Source organism: Dipodomys merriami, unplaced genomic scaffold (genome assembly GCF_024711535.1).
Source record: "Dipodomys merriami isolate MVZ:Mamm:240054 unplaced genomic scaffold, mDipMer1.0.p SCAF_5, whole genome shotgun sequence".
Lineage (NCBI taxonomy): Eukaryota > Metazoa > Chordata > Mammalia > Rodentia > Heteromyidae > Dipodomys > Dipodomys merriami.
The window spans coordinates 78,745,968-78,769,880 of record NW_027206068.1 but is presented as its reverse complement, the minus strand read 5'-3'; the positions used below and the strand labels follow the sequence as shown (position 1 = coordinate 78,769,880).

At 52.8% G+C, this 23,913-nt stretch overlaps 1 protein-coding gene across 1 annotated transcript; it reads right to left on the bottom strand.

The window, feature by feature from the left end:
• Positions 1 to 6,411: 6,411 nt before the first annotated feature.
• Nom1 (nucleolar protein with MIF4G domain 1) lies at positions 6,412 to 23,624 on the bottom strand. Its single transcript, XM_069997205.1, has 11 exons — positions 22,539 to 23,624; positions 22,154 to 22,281; positions 19,718 to 19,913; positions 16,658 to 16,981; positions 15,122 to 15,232; positions 14,373 to 14,540; positions 13,556 to 13,677; positions 11,325 to 11,457; positions 9,814 to 9,945; positions 8,210 to 8,319; positions 6,412 to 7,140 (listed from the first exon to the last, which is right to left on the bottom strand). Exons 1-11 carry the CDS (start codon positions 23,622 to 23,624, stop codon positions 6,966 to 6,968), a joined length of 2,685 nt encoding a protein of 894 aa, XP_069853306.1. The 3' UTR covers positions 6,412 to 6,965.
• Between the last annotated feature and the right edge of the window lie 289 nt (positions 23,625 to 23,913).

Here is a 23,913-nt window from a genome sequence, read left to right as displayed (position 1 = left end):
TGTGCACGGTGTGCGGTGCTGCATGCGGTGTGCAGTGTGCGCGGTATGCGGTGCTGCGTGCGGTGTGCAGTGCGTGCGGTGTGCAGTGCTGCGTACGGTGTGCAGTGCTGCGTGTGGTGCGGTGTGTGGTGCTGTGTGAGGTGCTGCGTGCGGTGTGTGGTGGTGCGTGCGGTGCGCGCCGTGGGGCGCCTTCCTGGGCAGCAGGACTCCAGGACGCGGGCCCGGCTCCCTGCTCAGCCGTGCAGCTCGCTTGGGGCCAGAGCTTGATTTATCAGCTTAGCTCCGCATCTTAAGTGGAAACACAAGCCATCTGGGCCGCAGGGCCTGACTCAAAAACAGAGGCTCTGGCCGGCGGCGGGGGGTGCTCAGCAGCTGGGCGCACGATTTCCTTCAGCGGCCATCGGCGGGCACAGGTGACATAAATCTCCACTAATCACCTGTGTGTTCCGCCAGCTGAGTAGGTGTGTGTTACGCCCCCCGGCCTTGGCGCCCGCTCAGACTCTGTTTAAGTGCTCAGCGGGAAGCTTGGCTCTGGGCATCACCTGCGTCTCGTCTGATGATTGTGCCTTCGGACACATGTGTTCGCGTTGCCTCTTTCTAGGAAACCAGGATTCGAGCCAAGATGGTGCACAACTGAGCGAGAACAAGACTCATCCGCGCCTTGGTCCCAGGGAGTGTGCTGGCCGGTCCCGACCCCCCCCCCCTTGGGGGCCTTCAGAAGTTTTGGTTCACTCTCACAAGGACACGCTTCGTAACGGTCCTGGACAATCCGTCCAGGCTGAGGGTCACCCAGTGGGTTCTCGTACGCCCTGTGTGACGCTCGTGGCACGCTAGAGGCACGTGGAGAGAGGGTTTGATCTGGAGGCCTCCTGTCCACAGCAAGAGCGCGCGTCTGCCTGCGGGTCTTGTCTAGGAGAGCCTGTCTGCAGGCCACGCCCACCAGGGCCCACAAGGGCCCAGAGCTGTGGTGCACCTGGCATTGGGTCCCTGCTGCCCGTGTCAGGTCTTCAGGTGTGTGCAAGCTGGGAGAGGCCCTGGTGAAGCCGCAGGAGGACGGCACAATGCGTGGCCGGAGCTGGACGCGTGTGGTGAGCGTGACCAGCTGCCCTCCTCCTGCGGCACTTGGCTCCTTTCCTATCCTGTGCGTGCACACTTCACACACCACGCCCCATGGCAGGGGTCAGCACCGCGTGCACACTTCACACACCACACCCCATGGCAGGGGTCAGCACCAGAGGCCTCAACTGTCCGAGAACACGCACAGAATCACACACTTTGTTACATGCCGTGCCCTTGTAAAACGTCCTTAGTTTTGGAAATGAATTTCCCTTACTGCAAAGGTAAAACGGGGCTCTGGGGCCCAGGGCTCTGACCGCAGCCACGTGCTGCATTCCCGAGTGGAGCCTGGGCAGTGCCCGCGCCGCAGACGCCAGCCAGCCGGCCAGGACGAGGCCCACTCGAGACACACCTGTCCAAGCTCGCATGGAGCCCAGGTGGTGGAAAGTTGAAAGCCAGAGAGAAACGATGGGGCGATGCAACGTTTCACCCCAACTCCACCTTCCTAGGAAAAGAGCGACAGTCATCCCCTCAGCCCAGCTGGCAGCGTGGGCTGCGTGGCGCGAGGCTGGAGCCGGTGTGCGTGTGAGTGCCGATGGTGCGCGGGGTGCGGGGGGGGGGCTGACGGCAGGGGTAAAGACATGATGTCTGTTTCCAGATGACGCCATCACATATGTGTGTCTGATGCACGTGCATGTATGTGTGGGTACATGTGTGTAAACAGCTGCACGCTCAAACCTGTGTAAAAGTGAATAGAGTGGAGAACACTTAGCCATTGACAAACCAAAAAGTAAAAAAAATAAATTGCTCTTTCTTGGAAATAGTGTGACAATGGGAAGTGAAAGGCGCGGCCGGCCTGGGCGATCGTGGCAGGGCGGCTCAAGAACCCACCCTGGCATCCACACACCGAAAACTAAAGCGGATCCCAGTCTGTCACCATGCACAATGCTCATCACCCCAGCCACAAAAGGACGCACGCCAACACAGCCCGAGCGCGCAGCTCAGCCTCGGTAGGTCGGCCAACACCCAAACCTCGAACCCACCAGTGCTGGGGGGTGTGGGGGAGGGGCTCCAGGCGCTGCGGTGGGAGTGTGAGCCAGGGCAGCCGCTCGAAGGAGGCTCGGAGGGTCCTCAGAGACTGAGCGCAGAATGCCCTGTGGCCCAGCCACACGCTCCTGGGCATCCACCCAGAACATCACAAGTCAGGATGCAATGAGACATCCGCACGGTTATGATCACGCTGCACTATTCACCACAGCCGAGTTCTGGAAACGGCTCGGTCCCCCTCAATGGACAAGTGAAGAAGAAACAAATGTGGCACCCAGACACAATGGAAATGTGGAAATGGATGGATCTAGAACAAAACATGTTAAGTGAGGTAAGCCAAGTTCAGAGAGACAAACAGCACCTGATTTCTCTCAGATGCAGAAGCCAGATCGAAACTACACCAGGCTGCGGTAAAGTGCGCAGGCTCCAGACACGCACACAGGAACAACAAGTGCGCAGGCTCCAGACACGCACACAGGAACAACGGAACCCAAAGGTGTACCGCCTCTCAGCATTCAAATTCTGCGTACGGAAGCGAATTCCAGGAAACAGCAGTTTTTGTGGTTGGTGGTGGTTTTGCTTTTTTGTGTCTTTTTTCTGTCTTTCAAGGAGGAGGAAGAGGGTGGAACGGAGGAAGGGTGAACAGATGCGGCCTGGTGTTCATAGGCTGATGTGGGAAACGAAGCACGCAGCGGTGGCGGGGATGGAAGGGTGCCGTTGTCCAAAAGAGCAATGAACTGGAGACCCATTTACGAGACGGCGGCCCTCTGTGCAACCCCTTAATAACAATCAGGAAAGTGGAAAAAGCCCGCCCCGGATCATCTTGGCTCCTGTGGGAGGCTGCCCTGTGTGTGGCTCCCTCCCGGTGTCTCAGGCGCGGGAGAAGGCGGCCGGCGGCTGCAGCGGGACGTCCTGCCCGCCATGCTGGTGCTGCACGGCTGTGCTGGCCGGGCCCAGGCCGCAGCGTGGTGTGTGTGTGTGTGTGCGTGTGTGTGTGTGTGTGTGTGCGTGTGTGTGTGTGTGTGTGTGCGTGTGTGTGTGTGTGTGTGTGTGTGTGTGGAGCTGGCCATGTGGAGAAGCGTGTGGCCGCCGTGGGAAGCAGCCTCTGCGGCCCAGCCCAGCCCTCTGCTGGGCATCCAGCCGGACTGGACGGCTTGGTGGTCTGCATCCCACTGCGCATGTGCCTCGAGTTTCTCCTCAGCCTCAGTTCTCAGGATTTGAACTCTCCCCGGGCTGGTGTGCACCTCCTCCCCTGGCTCTGACCTCCTCATGCCTCAGCAGCCACGTCCTCCGGTCCACAGAGACTCAGGCCCACGGGGAGGCGGCCTCGCTCTCCTCCCCACTGTGTGAGAACGGTGTGAAGGCATGAAGTTCAGACGCGTCTGCTCGCTCCGCTCCGCAAAGGCCTCCGCGTGTTCTGGGGGCCACTGCCCGCTGGGAGCAGACGCCGGCTCCCGTTTTCCCAAGGGCGATGTCACGCGTGGCCGGCCGGGCACCTGTCTCCCACGTGTCTGGCTCCACTCTCCCGGCAGGCGCGAGCGGCATCGGAGGCGGCCTGGACCCCCTGCTTCCCCCCAACAGGCTGATCCGCCGGATCTTTGTCGACAGCCCACGCAACCGAGACCCTAATGAACCCCTTTTCGGGATCAGGAGCAGTTGCAAGCATTCTGGGATAGGAACTGGAAATGGGCTAAGTATAACAAGCACCCTCTCCAGAAACTTCCAGCTCACAGCTGCGAAAGCAGGGCAGGACCAGCAGGCACCGTTTCTGAATTAGGGCTGAGTGTCAGGGTGTGTGCTGTCTGCTCAGGATGATGGTTCTGTAGCCAACAGCACTGTGGTACAGGATGATGACTGTGGTGACAGTGCTGTGGTGCAGGATGATGACTGTGGTGACAGCGTTGTGGTACAAGATGATGACTGGTGACAGCGTTGTGGTACAGGATGATGACTGTGGTGACAGCGTTGTGGTACAGGATGATGACTGTGGTGACAGTGTTGTGGTACAGGATGATGACTGTGGTGACAGCGCTGTGGTGCAGGATGATGACTGTGGTGAGTGTTGTGGTACAGGATGATGACTGTGGTGACAGCGCTGTGGTACAGGATGATGACTGTGGTGACAGTGCTGTGGTACAGGATGATGACTGTGGTGACAGCGCTGTGGTGCAGGATGATGACTGTGGTGACAGTGTTGTGGTACAGGATGATTACTGTGGTGACAGTTGTGGTACAGGATGATGACTGTGGTGACAGTGTTGTGGTGCAGGATGATGACTGTGGTGACAGTTGTGGTACAGGATGATGACTGTGGTGACAGTGTTGTGGTACAGGATGATGACTGTGGTGTTGTGGTACAGGATGATGACTGTGGTGACAGTGTTGTGGTACAGGATGATGACTGTGGTGACAGTGTTGTGGTACAGGATGATGACTGTGGTGACAGTGTTGTGGTACAGGATGATGACTGTGGTGACAGTGTTGTGGTGCAGGATGATGACTGTGGTGACAGCGCTGTGGTGCAGGATGATGACTGTGGTGCTGTGGTACAGGATGATGACTGTGGTGCTGTGGTACAGGATGATGACTGTGGTGTTGTGGTACAGGATGATGACTGTGGTGACAGTGTTGTGGTGCAGGATGATGACTGTGGTGACAGTGTTGTGGTACAGGATGATGACTGTGGTGTTGTGGTACAGGATGACTGTGGTGACAGCGCTGTGGTGCAGGATGATGACTGTGGTGACAGCGCTGTGGTACAGGATGATGACTGTGGTGACAGTGCTGTGGTACAGGATGATGACTGTGGTGTTGTGGTACAGGATGATGACTGGTGACAGTGTTGTGGTACAGGATGATGACTGTGGTGACTGTTGTGGTACAGGATGATGACTGTGGTGACAGCGCTGTGGTACAGGATGATGACTGTGGTGACAGCGCTGTGGTACAGGATGATGACTGTGGTGTTGTGGTACAGGATGATGACTGTGGTGACAGCGCTGTGGTACAGGATGATGACTGTGGTGAGTGTTGTGGTACAGGATGATGACTGTGGTGACAGCGCTGTGGTACAGGATGATGACTGTGGTGAGTGTTGTGGTACAGGATGATGACTGTGGTGACAGCGCTGTGGTACAGGATGATGACTGTGGTGACAGCGCTGTGGTACAGGATGATGACTGTGGTGTTGTGGTACAGGATGATGACTGTGGTGACAGTGTTGTGGTACAGGATGATGACTGTGGTGACAGTGTTGTGGTACAGGACAGCACTGTGGGGCCAGGATGGTGATTCTGGCCGAAGCACTGTGATACAGGGACAATGGCTCTGTACTGAGAGCACCATGGTACAGGGATGGCAATTCTGGATGATAGCTTGTGATACAGGGACATGGCTCTGTGGCCAACAGCACTGTGGCAGTGACGGCGATTCTGGCCGACAGTGCCGTGGTACAGTTTCTGACAGGAACATTCTGACATTTGTTCTATCATATACCTGGGTGGCTGGTCTCAAGTGAAGAGTCTACAGAATCTGAGAGAAGTGAGTTTGCCGGGTAGGAAATGCGCTACGCCACCAGCCTGACACTGTGTCATTCATGTTCCACCGCCTGGAACCCAGGGGCCACACACAACCCACTATGTGCCAGAGCCACTAAGTGACATCACTTAGTGGCTCACAGATGGGTGTGGTGGCCACACCTGTCACCCCAGTGCTAGGACTCAGGAGATGAGGCAGGAGGATCTTGAGTTGGACAGTGAGACCATGTCTCAAAAATTCAAACCAGCTAGGAATCGGGGGCTCACACCTGTCATCTAACTACTCAGGAGGATGGTTTGAAGCCAGCATGGGCAGGAAAGTTCGTGAGACTCTCTACAATTGAGTAACAAATTGCTCGAAGTGGAGCTGTGGTGCAAACAGCGGAGTGCTAGACTTGAGCAAAAAAGCTCAGGGGGTTGGGAAGGTGGCTCAGTGGTAGAGCGCTTGCGTTGCATACTTGAGGCCCTGGGTTCGACTCCTCAGCACCACATAAGCAAAAAGAAAAAAGCTGGAAGTGGCGCTGTGGCTCAAGTGGTAGAGCGCTCGCCTTGAGCTGAAGAGCTGAGGGGCAGTGCCCAGGCCCAGAGTTCACGCCCCACGACCGGAACCATCCCCCCCCTCAAAAAAAAGCTCAGGGACAGTGCCCAGGCTGAGTTCAAGCCCTACCAATGGGTGTACGCATACATATACGTACACACAAAATCAAAGCAAGCCAAAATACTAAGAAATCATAAAGGTGTAACACAGAATTAATGAGTGAGAGACACAAAATAGTATAAAATAACCTCTATTGCATGAAAATGTTGGGTGAGCAATAAAATTTCAATCCACAGTAGTAGATATTTACAAGACTATCAACTGACTTTGTCAAAATTCAATTGCATTGAAAGTATTAATAAACACATTAAGTATCAGTTAACTGGTTTTTAACCTTTTGACCAATATTAGTGACCATTAGCACCCTCTAGTGGCAGAGTCCATCACTACAAGAATGAAGACAAGCACGTAGATGGGTCCAGATAGAAAACACAGCCACGGAAGCGCTCACCTCTCCCAACTTAAATACGTGTTATTTTATAAGCTTGGATTACAATATAAGCTTGGATTACAAAAATTATCTCAAGGGCTGGGGTGTAGTTTAAGCAGGATGCTTAAACCTTGTAACCAAATAATCTCTCACAATACAATATTTAAAAAGTGACGAGAGTTGTTAAGCCCTTGTACAATCTTCTGATGTGCGATGCTGTAGGATGTAACATGCGTGTGGCTACACACTAGACGACAGGACGTTTTGGTCGAGTACCGCTTGCTTGCGCTCCGCAGCCCTACATCCTCAGCGTGGCTTTGCCCTGGAGAGACTTGGTGGCCAGGCCAGCCTTCTCTCGCAGCTCGCTGGCCTCCTCGGCACTCTGGTGGGCCTGCACGTGCTTCAGTAAGAAGTGGCCAATGAAGAGCTTCAGGCTTTCCCGCAACACGCCCAGCTTTGGGTTGTCAGACACTCTGGAAGGAAGCAGATGGAGGCAGGATGGGCTCATCTCCCACGTTTCAATACCAGGTGCTTCGACCCCGAGGGAGGGTCCACATTCTTGTATCCATTTTTGGGGTGCTGTGGATCAAACCCAGGGTCTTGCATATGCTGGGCAAGCACCCTACCCCCCGAGTGATAGCCCCGCCTCCCGGTTTAAAATCCTTCTCTCTTTCCCTTCCTCTCTCTACTCCTTTCTTGGTGGAGTCTGGCTGTGTTGCCTAAGTTGGCTTTCAACTCCTGACTCAGCTTCCTGAGCAGCTGGGATGATAGCTGTACTTCACCACACCCAGTTCCTTTCAAAAATAGAATCTTTTGCTCAGCTGGCCTTGAACCACTATCTTCCCATTACTTCTGGCTCCCGAGTGGCTGAGATTTCAGGTGGATTTCAGCCTTGTGTGGCTAATTAAAAACATACCCAAGACTGATCTCTAATTAACCAGCATAAAACCAGAAGTGGAGGTGTGGCTCAAGTAGTATGGTGTAGTTACGAGTAACAGCTGAATGAGGCGGGTGCTGGTGGCTCCCGCCTGTATTCCTAGCTGCTCACGAGGCTGAGATCTGGGTAAGGATTGAGATTTCAAGCTGTCCTGGCCAGTAAAGTCCACGAGACTCTTACTTCCCATGACCACATAACAGCCAGAAATGGAGCTGTGGCTCAGGGGGTGGAGCATGAGCCGTGAGCACAAGAGCTCAGGGGCAGCGCAGGGCTGTCCAGCCCCAGCACTGGCACAAACAAACAAACAATGCTGAATGAGAACGTGAAGCCCTGAGTTCAAGCCCGGTGCCGCCACTAAAAAAGAGAACCTGGAAGAGGTTCAGTGGTGTGCATGAGCCCTGGGTTTAAGAACTAGGAAGAGGTTCAGCGGTGGACTCGAGTCTTGGGTTTAAGCCCAGTGCAAAACAAAACCACAATCAAGAAACAGTCAACATATCCTAAGAAACTGTTCATTATCAGGCAAGTTTACATTACTCAAATTGGCTCCGAACTGAAACTAAACTAGTTTCTAAATCAACAAGAGTGAGGACAAGCTGGACACTTACTTGGCAAAAATCAAACCCAAGTCTTCAACTTCTGTTTCCATTAACACAATAGTTAGCACTTTCCGTAAAAAGTGGACTCTGGGTTTGTCAAGCTCACTGAACTCGACCACCTAGCGGCCGGGAGACAGAGAAAAGCAGCATTAGACAGGGTTAGCGGAGTGTGGCCCAGTCTGTAAGCACGAGTGCTCCTCCCTGCCAGCCCCCATTTCAGAGGCGCTTCCAGCCGGGCGCCGGTGGCTCACGCCTGTCATCCTAGCTACTCAGGAGGCTGAGATCTGAGGATCGCGGTTCAAAGTCAGCCCGGGCAGGAGAGACCGTGAGACTCCTATCTCCAATAAACCACCAAAAAACCGGAAGTGGCGCTGTAGCTCAAGTGGTAGAGCGCTCGCCTTGAGCTGAAGAGCTGAGGGACAGCGCCCAGGCCCAGAGTTCAAGCCCCACGACCGACCAAAAACAAAACAAAACAAAACAGAGGCGCTTCCAGCACCTCGGCTGTGCTGCAGGCGCGGGCCGGCACCTTCCGCAGCAAGCAGCGGCAGGCGGGAAGCAGAGGTGCGGAAGAATTAAAACCAACCACGGCCACCCCCAAACTGACTCCCAACTACAGCTCTGCGTAGACTTACGATATATTTCTCTCAAGAAAATGTCTGCAAAACCCAGAAATGCTCTCAACATTAAGCAGAGAAACTGTACTACACTTCTCCAGTAGCACACCAACTGCAGACAAGCGGAGCTGCAGACAGAGCTGCTGGGCGCACAGCACCGCCGCTGACGTCTGCTCTGTTTACAGGTGCAGCGCAGCAGTGTGCAAAGGCTGTCTGAGGGAGGGAGAGGGGTACAGCCAGATCTGGGGTCGGGGGCTCCTGGGGCTATGTCCTCCACAGCAGGTTCCTGCAGCACTGCCCCCTGGGGCTGGCACTGCCCCCCGCAGCCACGCCACTCTCTGTGGGGACTGCGTCCAACTGCAACCTTCTCGTGCGCACTCCCAAAGCCATGGCCTTCAGACCACTGGGAAGGGCTCCTCAGCGCTGCATCCCGGCACAGGGGCCAGTCCCATAGATGTCCTGCTCAATGGCAGGTGACGTCACAGGCCTGACTGCAGGGAGCCATGGGTCAGCTGCAGACCGGGAAAACCATCACCGTCAGCACGGACTCATCTGCATGGTGGTCCTGCCAAACCCAGTCTGCAGGAGTTAAGGATTATTTTAGGATCCCCATATCCTGATGCCCCATGACCGTAGTGTTGGCAGGCTCCACCTTCGTGTGTCTGGGCATCTGTCCCCTCCAGACAAACATCTGGGCGCTGGCACTTCATGCCTCTAAAGGCCCCACACACTTCAGGTGTAGGAGTCCACAGCGTTAGTGTCTCACACCAGAGACTGGGTACCCCATGTCCAACAGGAGACCAGTCCCACTCACTTCCACTCTGCCCCAGCTTACAGGACCAGATCAGGGGTAACTGCGATCCTCAGATCTCAGCCTCCTGAGTAGCTAGGATTATAGGCGTGAGCCACCGGCACCCGGCAAGATGTAACTTTTGAAGTGCTAAACACCAAGCATTTTACTATCACTTTGTTTTAGGTGATTTCCTACATCATACAAACCTTCAGGATGGAAAGTGGAAGTGATTTTGTCTTCAGCAAGTGCGCTACCAGGTGAGCCAAATTTGAGACGTTAGTGGCTGGCAAATTTTCTAAGTCCCGAAATTTGTCCCATATGCTGAACTGGAAGGTCATCTATGAAGAGTGGAGGGAAGAATAATGAGCATTTCCCCTAGGAGCGTGTCATAGAGCCCCTCCCTCCCTCCGGAGGACTCTGACCGGAGGGCCTTTCCCTTGTCAGCTGCGCTCTACCACTGGAGCCACGCCCCCAGCATTTTCTTTCTGGCTTACTTGTTTTTTCAAATAGGGTCTGTGTTCACGCCTCAGCTGGCTTGGACCACAATTCTATCTACACACTGCCTACAGCTAGGAAGACAGGCCTAGGCCCCCAAACTCCAATTTTCTTGGTTGAGGTGGGGCCTTGCCAACCTTTTCTCAGGACTGATCTCAAACCTGAATAGCTAGTATTACGGGTGTAACCAACATACCCCACATCACTTTTTTTGTGTGTCCCTGGGCCTTTGTGCTCAAGGCTCACCAGTGCTCTACCACTTTGCACCAAAGCACCATATACAGCTTTTTGGGTAGTTCACTGGAGATGAACTGGTCTGGCTTTGAACTGAGATCCCCAGACCTCAGCCTCCTGAGTAGCTAGGATGACAGGCCTGAGCCCCCAGCCCCCAGCCAGCTTCACCTGTTTTCAATGAGATAATTATGAAGGGTTTTAGGAGCCCCAGCACCATCATTTCTCATAGACCATGTTGGCACAGCACCACAGTGAATACTTTACCCTACAGCCCTTCCTTCAAACCAGCAGAGACCAACCAAGACTGAAGAAGCCTGGTCCCTGGTAGTGTGAGAATTAGAGACTCTTAGCAGTGCTAAGAGTAAAGCTTATAGTGATGAGTGTGTGTGTGTGTGTGTGTACCTCCCACAACAATCTATCTATGTATATCACAAAGAAAAAACGGTACTATGTCATTTGCAGGAAAATGGAGGGAAACGGAGATCATCATGTTGAATGAGGCAGACCAAGCCCAGAAAGCCAAAAATGTCATGTTCTTATTTGTAGAATCTAGACCTAAAATAAAGAGGATGATAATAATGATGGGACATGAATGCAAAAGGGGGGCCTGTTTGGGTGAAGGGGTAAAGGATAAGAAGGGGTGACGAGGACTGAAGGATACCATATACATGTCTATGTATATGACTACACATGTACATGCATGTCCACACACACAGGAAAACAGCATAATGAAACACAACACTGAAAAGGGGGAAGATGAAGGGAGGAGGAAAATGGAATGGGGGAGGTAAACTTGTTCAAGGTACACTCTACGCCTGTGAGAGATCATTACCACGAAACCCCTTCTATTACTGACGCATGATAACTCAAAAATGAAACAAAAAAGCAGACGGTCAATTCTGGCCACAACGCTGCCTGAGACAGCACAGGGTCTCGGGGAGCTCCGAGGGCGCCTGCCCGATGGCACAGGGAGCGTCTATCTCGTTACCTGGAACCGCCGCTCACAGCTGCAGAACTTGCTGGCCAGGAAGGCGTAGAAGGGGTTGTATGTTTTCTCTTGCAGGCAGCAGTCCATGAGCACGTGGACCACCTCTCTCTCCTGGTGCTCCTTCAGCCCCAGCCTGCAGCACACAAACAGCCACTAAGTCCACATCCACGTCCAGTTTTCACAGCAGTCTTTTAGAGGACTCTTCTTGTCCACAAGAGTCGGGTGAGGTGAGGTGTGGTGAGGTGAGGTGTGGTGGTAAGGTACACTGGGTGGCAGAAGCCAAAGATGTGGGCCATCTAATTTCTCTGTGCCTCAAGTTTTCCCAATCACGTGGGGCAAAATGTGGGTAAGTGCATGACCATGAGCTTTATGGCAGCTACTAAAGCCCGAAATCGGTGCCTGTAGAAAATAAGCAGGAGTCATTGGCTACACCCATAAAGACAGGTCATACTAAATTACTTAATTTTTTGTGTGTCAGTCCTAGGACTTGAACTCGTGGTCTAAGCACTGTCCCTGAGCTTTTATGCTCAAGGCTTGTGCTCTACCAATTGAGCCATAGCACCACTTCTGGTTTTCTGGTGGTTTACTGGAGATAAGAGTCTCACAAATGTTGCTGCCCAGGCTGGCTTTTAGCCATGAACCTTAGCTCTCAGCCATCTAAGTAGCTAGGATGACAGGTGTGAGCCAGCAGTGCCCAGCTAGCGTCTTCATTTTTCTTTGTCATTCATGGGGCTAGAACTCAGGTCCTAGATACTATCCCTAAACTCTTTTGCTCAAGGCTAGTGCTTTGAGACACAGTACCACTTCCGGTTTCCTGGTGGTTAACTGGCGATAAATTTTCCTGCCCGGGCTTGGCTTTGAACCATGATCCTCAGATCTCAGCCTCCTAGAAGCTAGGATTATAGTTGTGAGCCGCCAGCACCTGGCTTAGCTTCATTTTTAAGAAGTAAAACGTCCAGTAAAATTCATTCTTTTAGCACACAGCCCTCTAAATGCAGACAAGCCACAGGGCTATGCCAAACAGGTAACCACCATAGTAGAAATGGAAAGTTCTATCTTCCCAAACCACCACTCCTTCTGCTAAGATACAGCGCTTCTGCCAAGACACAAGCTGTCATGCATTTTCTGTCCCTTCAGATCTGCCCCTGCCAGAATGCCATATAGTCAAGCAGGGGCAGAGACTAGCTGCGTGTACTCAGCAGAACCCACTTCAGAAGTCCTGTGCTACTGTGGCGCTGACACTCTGCTCTCTGCAGTGCTGGATGGTGAGCAGTGTACTCACAGCAGACAGGACCCATGCTGGTGTGCCTTCTCTAGACAGCTCAGGTCTGGAAAGTGGCCTAAAAGTCATGTGCCTTGGTCTTGGTCTGTGGCACTCCCGCAGGCGGTAGTGCCTTTGGGAAGGGATCTGGTGGAAGTTAGGTCATGAGAGCATGCCTGGAAGATCATGGAATCCAGTTGTTTCTAAGGTGCCTTGATTCGAGCAGCATCCTCCATGTTCTGTCAGGATGTGCTGTGCTGTGCTGTGCTGTGCTGTGTAAAGCATGGCAAAATGACTGCGAACTGAAACCTTCTTCAGGTCCATTTTCTGAGGTATTCCACGACAGCAAAGGAAGAAAGCTAACATGACAGGACAGGCTTTGCAGAGACCACCCCCCCCCAACTGAAGCCTGCTTCCCCCTTGTGCTTCAACTCAAGCCACCTCTTGCTCAGAGGTTCAGGGGAGAATGATTGAAGGGGTGACACTGGTCAAGAAGGCTGAGATCGGCTGGGAAGGTGGCTCAGTGGTAGAGCGCTTGCCTTGCATGCATGAGGCCCTGGGTTCCATTCCTCAGCACCACATAAGCAGAAAAAGCTGGAAGTGGCGCTGTGGCTCAAGTGGTAGAGCGCTAGCCTTGAGCTGAAGAGCTGAGGGACAGCGCCCAGGCCCAGAGCTCAGACCCCACGACCCACCAAAAAAAAAAAAAAAAAGGCTGAGATCGGAGGGTTGCGATTCAGAGCCAGCCCAGGCAGACAGATGAGAGACCCCCCTCTCCAACTATCTGGTCAGGACTGGAGGCATGGCCAAAGTGGTAGTTCCCTCCACACATGTGCCACCCAGACAGAGAAGAGGACAGTCACAAGAAAAGCCAACTATTCATTCAGGCAATCAAAACACAAACACCAGATCAATTAATGTCTCTGCCAACATTGAAAATACAACAGGCAGAAAGGCTGACACAGATGCTTACTTGAGTAGCTTTTCAAAAGCATCCAGAAAGTCCTCACTCATCATGATTGTGCAGAATATGTTCCTCCTGACATCGGTGTTCATCCTTTGCTTCCGGGCAAGCTCCAGCATCTTTGAGCTCACCTGAAAAGAGTAAGATCCATATATGACTAACACACAAGATGAAATATGCCATCCTATGGCTTAGCATTACTCAAGTTTCTAAAGTGTAATTTGTACAATATTGTGGCTTGAGCTCAATACAGTTGCAAATTACTCGTGAATGTTTGTACATAAGAGCCAACACTGGTCAGGCACACAATGGCTCAAGCCTATAATCGTAGCTACTCAGGAAGCTGAGATCTGAGGATTGCAGTTCAAAGCCAACCTGGACAGGAAAATCCTTGAGACTCTTATTTCCAATTAACCACCAGAAAACCATAAGTGGCACTGTGACTCAAAGTGGCAGAGTGGTAGCCTTGAGCAAAAGAACTTAGGGACAGCATCCAGGCTCGGAGTTCAAGCCTATGACCCACAGAAAAAAAAAGCTCAGGGATAATGCACAGACCGTGACCAGGACAGACACACACAGACACAGACACACACCATAAAGAAACACAAAAAATGTTCACAATTTGAAATCCAAGCCAATGGGGCTGAACTTCCAGGTCTTAGCAATAGGTATTTGAAGAATGAGTGTTTTGATTTTTGTATGTTTCCTTCACTCCATTCAATGTTTTCATCTCTGTGATGTGTCTGGGGTTTTGACAAACTCAGAAGGGCTAGATGGCGGTGGCATGAGTCACGGCCTGGCAGCCTAGAGCACAGGATCTCCATACCTTGCCAGCAAGTGGTTTCTGCAGGTGTGTATGGTGACTGCTGTCGATCATGGGGGCTCCACTCCATGCAGACCCCACAATCCACCAGCGGCCAGTTTGCTCTGCATTCAAGATCCCATCCCAGGAGACACGAAGTTGAGTCTCAGAACCTGAGCCAGCACTGCGCACCTGATTAAAGGAAAGGGTCTTGTGAGATGTTCTTAACTTGTTCCAGCATATCTTCCTGCTTGTAATGGCATTTCTGGTGCATGAATATTGGGATGAATTGCTAACAATGGACAGTTGTCAGGAGTAGTAAATACATGGTGTATTTGGGCCATAACTCGGTGTGTTTGGAAAGCAGTCATATCAGGGGAAGACCACTGCCTCAGGCTCAGCACCAGCGGGAATGGGACCACGAGCCAGGGTTCTGAAAAGCCATGACTGTTAGACAGAGAACGTATGAGAGCCATGACAACAGGTTCCTTCTGACTGGCTGGCATGCTGCAAGAGGGCCACCAGAGGACCCTAAAGACTAGCGGTGGCGCTCTGGGGCAAATCATATTCTCAACCAATATGAAGTGTCCCAGAGGGAGATCTGTGGCAGGCCTGGCCTAGAATCTCTCTGTAGACACCCAGTGCCTTCCACTCTTTCTCCGGACACTCGGGTAATGCCACATACATGACCTGGAGGTCTGTGTCTCCATCATCATCAAACAGATCCTAGTAGTGGGGAGGCTGCAGACAAGCCAGAATGGGAAGGAACCTACCAGAGCTCTTTGTAACTTCCTCAGTTTCTCCACAGGCTCAGGGTCATAACCTGGAATTTTGCGCATGTCGTTGTTCTTTAACGCCAGCATCGTCTCCAGCATAAATCTTATCTTCAAGGAAAAGAAAGAAAAAAAAGTGATCTTTTTGGATGTCTGCATGATTGTTCCACACAGTACCATTGTATGACGCTGTGGACACTCATGGTCATTCCTACAGATAAGAAGTCAGGCCAGGCGCTGGTGGCTCACGCCTGTAATCCTAGCTACTCAGGAGGCTGAGATCTGAGGATTGTGGTTCAAAGCTAGCCTGGGCAGGAAAGGCCACGAAAACTATTTCCAATAAGCCATCAGAAAACCGGAAGTGGTATTGTAGGTCAAGCAGTAGAGTGTTATCCTTGAGCTGAAGAACTGAGGGACAGTGCCCAGGCCCAGAGTTCAAGCCCCACGACTGGGAAACAAAACAAAAACTAAAACATCACTCCTTCCCCATCTCCAGCAGTGACAGTTGGGAGCCTGTGTCAGAATCCTGGCTGCCAGTCGGGACACAGTAAGGCCACCGGCACTCCAGGTTCCACAGGACCCCCGCTGGCTCTCACAGGGACTGGGCAAGACTCCCGTTTCTCCCTTCCTCAGAGGGCTTCTCGGGCTGCTCCACAGCTCCCAGCACGACCCATACAGGGTCAAGTCACAGACAGGGGAACCGAGGCTAGCAAGACCCCCTCGGGCACCACAGCTGTGCTTACCTCCTGAGTAAATGTACATGCTGAATGGGCTCTGCTACTGTCCAAGCAGAGCCACACATCAAGCCAGTGTGGCACTTGAACCCACACCACAGGCGTGCTTACCTCCTCAGTAAATGTACATGCTGATGGGGTTGGTTTTTTTTGGTGGTGCCAGTACTGGGGCTTGAACTTAGGGCCTTGGCACCTTAGCTTTTTCAGTCAAAGCTAGCACTCTTATCATAACCACACTTCTGAGCTATTCCTGGTTAACTGGAAGTAAGAGTCCAGGCTAGCTTTGAACTATGACTCTCAGATCTCAAGTCTCCTTAATAGTAGGATTTGATTACAGGTATCACTGGTACTTGTTTTTTGGAGCTGATTTTTAAATTCTGAGAACACTGATCTGTCCTTGTCAGTCATGGGGCTTGAACTCTGGGCCTGGGCGCTGTCCCTCAGCAATTCAGCTCGAGGCGAGTGCTCTACCACTTGAGCTACAGCACCACTTCCAGTTTTCTGGTGGTGGTTTATTGTAGATAAGAGTCTCACAGATTTTCCTGCCCGGGCTGGCTTTGAACCATGATACTCAGATCTCAGCTCCTGAGTAGCTAGGATTATAGGCCTGAGCCACCGGTACCTGGCTGATCTGTATTTTTAATAAAGAAGCAAAATTGGTTTGTAGATTAGATATAAAGTCACTGTACGACAGGGATGAAGGAAGCAGAAATCATAGGAAATGAAGTATAATATTTACCCCAAATACTTTTAGGGTGCTTTGCTTTGGGGGCACTTAGAAGCAGCTCAGTGGCACTCGTACCCTGGTCTGGTCCTGAAATCTGCCGCCTGCCCCGCTGGCCTTGGCCTGGGCTTCTGTGATCAGCTCCTTCAATGCCAACGGATCATCCTTCCTCAGGGCAGAGCCCACGTTTTTTAGCATTAATAGGATTAGTTCAATGTCTTTTTCTGTGAAAGTTCCAATGAGTTTCTTCAAAATGTCAAAGACAAGAAGAGACTGCACCACGTGGAAGTTGTACAAATGGGCAACGATGGTGAATAGGTTGTCACACTCTTTGTCTTCACCTCCATTTTTATAGACATCATCAAACTTCCTCACCACAGCCTCCAGAAAGCCAGCGCCAACCTGAATGGGACAAGAGGACCCATGTCATCATGGTGGTCTTCAAACCGCATTGTTACATTTTATGCAACACACAACAAGCACACAGGGCACAGCCTTACTAACACACACGCCTGCTTAGTTCATGGCACACGAACAAATACTGCACACTTAGTAAGGGACAGCACTTTACCATCTGCTGCAGTACACAAATATTTTCTGTAAAGATGTACTTTTCTCTTCAAAATCATTTCCGGTTCCTTGGAAAAATAAACTTGATTTTAAAAAGTCTTTTTCTGGCCAGGTGCTGGTGGCTCATGCCTGTAATCCTAGCTCCTCAGGAGGTAGTGATCAGAGCACTGCGGCTCAAAGCCAACCTGGTCAAAAAAGTCCCTAGGACTCTACCCCCCAATTAGCAATCAAAAAGCTAGAAGTAGAGCTGAGGCCCAAGTGTTAGAGCACTAGCCTTGAGGAAAAAAAGCTTAAGTACAAGGCCCTGAGTTCAAGCACCAGGACCAGCACTCAGAGGCACACACAAGTCTATTTCTAAAAATGTACCACCACTGCTTGGCCAATACTCATTTCTCAGAAGACCTCTTCCAGATATCTCTTCCAAGTTAATTCCTGATCAGGAAGGAACGCAAGTGGGAAAGTGAAGGGCAAGAGCAGGCAGGTCCAGCAGCTCCGCAAGGACAGGTAGTGGTGAACACACGCTGCCCCAGCCCACTCCCAGAGACCCTGGCTGAGACACGCACACTGTTCCTCAGGAGCCCCACAGCTACCGGCTGCCAGGCTCAAAGACAGAATCAAGTCAGGAACTAGCAGCAGCCCCATGAAGCTTGGTGACGTTACTATGGCACCTTCCCATTGCTGTTCTGGAACATTCTACTCCCAATTCAGTAATTTGGTACTGAAGGAGAAAGGCCTGGATTTGAATTTATCTGGTTTAAACTGGGACAATGAAATGCAAAGGCAGGAATGGCAGAGAGTATTTTGAAAGAATCATGGCAAGCCATTGTTCTCAACTCCTAGCCAATCTGAGAATGAGGGAGAAGACAGAGACAGGCCTGGTGGTAAGGTGCAGAAGAGGGAGCAGTCCAGCTGGAGGCCATGGCTCCAAGGAGGCCATCATGCCGGACTGGGGACTAAGGTCTGGGCACAGAGACCCCGCTGACAGGGCAGGGCAAATTACTGGCTGGCTAGGAATCCCCAGGGTTTGCCCTGGGTAATGAATGTGCAAGAAGCAGGTTAGGGGGCTGGATAAATCCCTTCAAGGGCCTTCTAGGCATCACTGCAGGACATCAGGCAGGACATGCTGATGTTTGAGAAGTGCCAGTAATCTCAGGGGAGGATGAGACATGGCTCAGAGCACAATAGGAACATATACACACACAGCCTTGCAAGAATCTAGAGAGGACAACAGATTATCAGGAGGGAGGCAATGGTAATTGTTAGAAGTTGAAACTGAAGACTGAGACTTCATGTAACCTGAAAACTCACACTCAAGACCCTTTACTCAAGATAAACCTGAAGAATATTCTGTACTTGACTAACTACCGTCTTAAATCCATGCATGAGTTAAGGAATCAGAATTCCCCACAGATAGGCAGAAAAATCCAGGCTCCAAATACATTCAGGTATGTGTCCAACATTACAAGTAGATTTAGTTTTAAATTTGTCAAAATTTAAATTCTATTGTCTTCAAAACTAAACATAGTTTTATAACAGTTAACACGAATATAATTCATGATGCAAAAATTATGACTCATTTTGCAAAACTATACATTGACCCTGATGCATGCATATTAGCACAAGTCTACATAGGTCTGATTTTAGATGACGTGTTGGAGCAATGCAGTAGCTGGAATCATGTTCTAATCTCTTCTTCTTTCCATGAATTCCTGTGAGGACACTTCCCTCAGACAGCACCAGAGGAAGTTTAATGGAGCAGGGTCCTGAAAGCTCATCACATCCCTGGCAGGAGTTTTAGTGGATGTCATTAGCTAAATGACTTCCCCTTGAACAAGTCATCTCATTGTCCTTTATGCTATTAGCAAAGGTTTAAATGAGAAGTAGGACTAATGATATCATGTTTGCAATCAACTCAATCCCTGATGTGCCGTAGATGGTCAGGTCTATGACTTTCACTATAGCTCACTGAAATCCTATCTGTACAAAAACCATACATTACAAAGTCTGATGAAGTGCACCAGCGTGCCCTTGGAAGACAGGGATGTACTAAGCAAGCCACAGAACAACATGAATTACGGCAATCGCAGGGCACAAAGAAACATGTCCATGGCTTCCATTATGCTTTGTAATGGGAAGAAAATGGACTCACTCACGTGTGAAGTGAGTATAGCTCTTGGAACAAAAAGTTACTTCCAAAGACTATTCCCAACGCAGCTGGTACAAATGCTGCACAGCAGAGATCAGAGGGGTCGAGGGCTGCGCTGGCATCTTCCTCTACCCACACCCTCCCTGGGCCCAACAGGTCTGAAGGCCTTTGTCTTCCAACGAGACTACTGCTGTATAGCAGAGTTTAGAAGACAGTCTAGGCATAGCAAAGACTCCTGGAGCTGTAGCCAGCCAGGAAAAGGGGGAAAGCACAAGGTCGACAGGAACATCTCCTCCACCATTACCATGGTGAATCACTAGCCTTTAGTGAGTCCTCTGGGCCACTTGCACCCATCACCTGGAGGAGAGGAATTCCACCACTCTGACACAGACAGTGACTGGGGGAGGAGGGACGGACAATACCTCGATCCCAACCGTGTGGTGAAGGATGCTAACGAGGAGGACGTGCTCCATCATCAGTCTGCTGGGCATGGCCGTGGCAGTGACGCAGGCGCCCATGAGGGCTGCGGTAAGGGTGTCGTTCATGTCCTTCCTGCTGTGGGTCATGTATAGCTCCTCCAGCTGCCCACTGATGGAGGCCATGTTTGGCTCACTCAGCCTGCAGCAGCAGAGAGCAAAGAAAGCAATGGTGTTCTAAATGTAGGACTTTTCAAGTCAACGAAAAACTAAGGAGTTACCAATACTACCCAGCCATCCTACTCCATCCACTCTTACTCCACTCTGAGCCCGCTGCAGTAATCCAGTGTGCGCTTCTTATAATCATATAGTTCAGAATCTCAGGTGTAACTGTCCCTTTGTCTCCTGTGGCAACCAAAGCACTCCATGGTCTCCGGGATGGAGGATGTGCCTATAGGACCAAGAACTGATATCCCAAGAACCTGGGACCACTCTAGAAAATACACTTCCTTTGGGGCTAGAGTCATGGCTCAGGTGGTAGAGCTCCAGGCTTTCAGTAAAAGTGTCAGACCCTGAATTCAAGTCCTGAGCCTGAGGGGAAGAGGAGAGAAATACTCCCGTGCCCATCTCTGCACTGAGAACAGGCTGCTCCATCTGAGTAGGTGAAGAAGGAAGGCCATGTGTATCCAGACTACCCACCTTGCACCTGGGCTACCACTGAACATCAAAACAGCAGGGTACAATTCCAGCAGATGCTGTACAAAGTGTTTGAGCTTTACTTAGAAACAGAAGCAATGTAGGAAAGAGGGAGTGTGACAAAGGGTAGAACAAGAGCCTTGTGATAGAATGAATGCTTCTGCATCCTGTGATGGAATGAATACTTCTGTATCCTGTTGTGGAATCGTTCTGCATCCTGTGATGGAATGAATACTTCTGTATCCTGTGGTGGAATTGTTCTGTATCCTGTGGTGGAATGAATGCTTCTGTATCCTGTGATGGAATGAATGCTTCTGTATCCTGTGGTGGAATCGTTCTGCATCCTGTGACGGAATGAATGCTTCTGTATCCTGTGGTGGAATCGTTCTGCATCCTGTGACGGAATGAATGCTTCTGTATCCTGTGGTGGAATCGTTCTGCATCCTGTGATAGAATGAATGCTTCTGTATCCTGTGATGGAATGAATGCTTCTGTATCCTGTGATGGAATGAATGCTTCTGTATCCTGTGGTGGAATGAATGCTTCTGTATCCTGTGGTGGAATGAATGCTTCTGTATCCTGTGGTGGAATCGTTCTGCATCCTGTGGTGGAATGAATGCTTCTGTATCCTGTGATAGAATGAATGCTTCTGTATCCTGTGATGGAATCGTTCTGTATCCTGTGATGGAATGAATGCTTCTGTATCCTGTGATGGAATGAATGCTTCTGTATCCTGTGGTGGAATGAATGCTTCTGTATCCTGTGGTGGAATGAATGCTTCTGTATCCTGTGGTGGAATCATTCTGTATCCTGTGATGGAATGAATGCTTCTGTATCCTGTGGTGGAATCGTTCTGCATCCTGTGGTGGAATGAATGCTTCTGTATCCTGTGATGGAATCGTTCTGCATCCTGTGGTGGAATGGTTCCATAGCTTGTGGAGAAATGTTCTGTATCTTGTGATGGAATGGTTCTATCTTGTGGTGGTGTTTACATAATCTTCATCCCATGAAGCCACAGAATCACACACAGGTGTTTGGGAAATGGAGGAAGGTATGTAGGAACTCCCTGCCTTTGCAGGTCTCTGTGAATCTGTAGTAATTCCCAAATGAACGTTTAACAAAGTAAAACACACTGGAAACTAGAGGTGAGGACAGTGGCCACCTCCAGAAGAGGGCTGGAAAGGGCCTCTGGGTAAGGAGAATGGGACAACTGGAGAAAAGTATTAGCAGACAAGAGTTTCAGTCAGTTTTCAAAGCTAGAGAACCACAGAGGGGGTGTGAGTGACAAATGAAGTCCCATCTCTGTGGTTTCCAACAAGCATTATTTGATTTGTATTTACTCAGGGTCTCATGCCTGCTAGACAAATAAGCAAGTGCCCTACCACTTGAGCCAGGCCTGCAGTCCTGTGTTTTACTCTTAAACTGGAAGTAGGAAATGCAGAAGTGAGCAGTGACCCAGAAGAGAGAGGCTGTCCAACTGAGTGGGCTCACTCCTCCCTCACAAGGCTTTCTCTGCTCTTCCCGAGAGAACAGTCTCCGTCCCATTCCTTCCCAGTGTGGGCCAGGTGTTGCGTTCAAACAGACAGCCAGTACCAAACAGCCGGGCCTCCCCTGTCATAATACTATGGGTCTGGATGCATCTCTACAGGCAAAGACCCCGTCACAGGTACTTCAATCCCAGGACAGTCTCTGTATAGGGACACAGGATGGCCTTGGGGCATGGGATGCAGCCATCAGGAAGGTTACCTGTTAATGAGGCCTTTAACCTGCTTCTTCAGCCTTTCTAGTTCTTCCTTCTTGCGGACATCCCCTGTGCCCTCCTCTGGCCTCACCTGAGGCGGGATGTACTTCCTACCAGGCTCACAAGGGCTCCCCTGGAAAAAAGGAATACATTGAGAGAAGAAAAAAAAGCTTACCTCATATGTTTGCACATTTACATTTAAATTCCCAGACACTCGGCGCAGCTGCTGCCGCCTGCCACGGCTGTACGCGGGACAGGAGCTCTGGCTGCGGCGTCTAGAACCTGCCGGGCGGCCTGGCCTCCCCCGATGGGCCTCGTCAAGCCGTCGAGGCCCCGCGCCCGAGGGAAGGCCCGCGGGGCTAGGAGGTGCGCCCGCTGCGCCCGCTGTACCTGACACGGCGCGTCGTCCTCCTCCGAGGAACTCTGGCTCTCCTCTTCGTCTGCAAAACGGACTCTCTTCGGAGCGCTCTCCCCCCGCGCCTCGGCTTCGGCTTCCTCCAGGCTCCCCGCGTCGGCGTCTTCGTCTTCGTCTTCCCCCTCCTCCTCCTCCTCCTCCTCCTCCTCCTCCTCCTCCTCGCTCCCCGGGTCGCTCCCGGGGCGGGTGTGTCGTCCCGCCGCCGCCGCCTCCTCCTCCTCCTCCTCCTCCTCCCCGCCGCTGTCACCGCCGCCCAGGCCGCCCAGGCCGCCCCGGGGCTCCAGGGCCCCCAGGATGTAGTCCAGCCCGTCCCGCGCGAAGCTGAGCGGCACCGAGCCGCCGTCGCCCTTCTTCCTGCGCTTGTGCCAACCCAGGCGGCGCTCCAACTTCCGGATCTCCCGGTCCTCCTCCTCGTTGGCCAACAGCAGCGCCCGCTGCCGGGCGGCGGCGGCGGCCTTCCCGGGGCCGGCCGGGGCCTGGCTCGGGGCCTTCCCGGGGCCGGCCGGGGCCTGGCTCGGGGCCTTCCCGGGGCGGGGCGGCGGGGCCGGGGCCTGGCTCGGGGCCTTCCCGGGGCCGGCCGGGGCCTGGCTCGGGGCCTTCCCGGCGCGGGGCGGCGGGGCCGGGGCCTGGCTCGGGGTCTCCCCGGCGCGGGGCGGCGGGGCCGGGGCCTGGCTCGGGGCCTTCCCGGGGCGGGGCGGCGGGGCCGGGGCCTGGCTCGGGGCCGCCTGCGCGGGCGGCGTGCGGGCGCTGTCCCCGGCGCCCCCCGGCCCCGGCCCCGCCTTCCGCCGCGCCTTCCGCCGCCGCCGCTTCTCCCGGCGCAGCTCCTTGCGGCTCTTGCCGCCGCCCGCGCGGGAGCGCGCCCCGCCTCGGCCCTCGGCGCCCGCGGGGGCCTCGCCGTCGGCGGCGGCCCGCACGAAGCCCTCCACGGCCAGACGCAGACGCTTCAGGGCCCCCGCGCCGCCCCCGCCGAGGCCGCGGCGCCCGCCGCCACGCTTCGCGCGCGCCGCGCGGCCTCCGGAGCCGCCCCGGCCGGCCGCCCCCGTGCTTGAGGCCGCCGCCATCATCCGGGACGCGTCGTCGCTCGACTTCCGGCGGAGGCGGGACTTCCGGCGAGGCGAGGCTTTCGGAGGAGAGCGCGGCGCGGAGACCGAGCGCGGGGCCGAGCGGCGCCCCCTGCTGTCCGGAGGGGGAGTCGCGGCGCAGGGGCTGACCGGGCGGGGGACGTGGGGAGGGGGGAGGACCGGCATGGGGGGGAACACACGTGACCGAACCCCACGAAGGCTAAGCAAAAGCGGGGCGCGACGACGCACGCTGGCGATCCGAGCCGAGATACGGGCGCTGCCGCGGGGC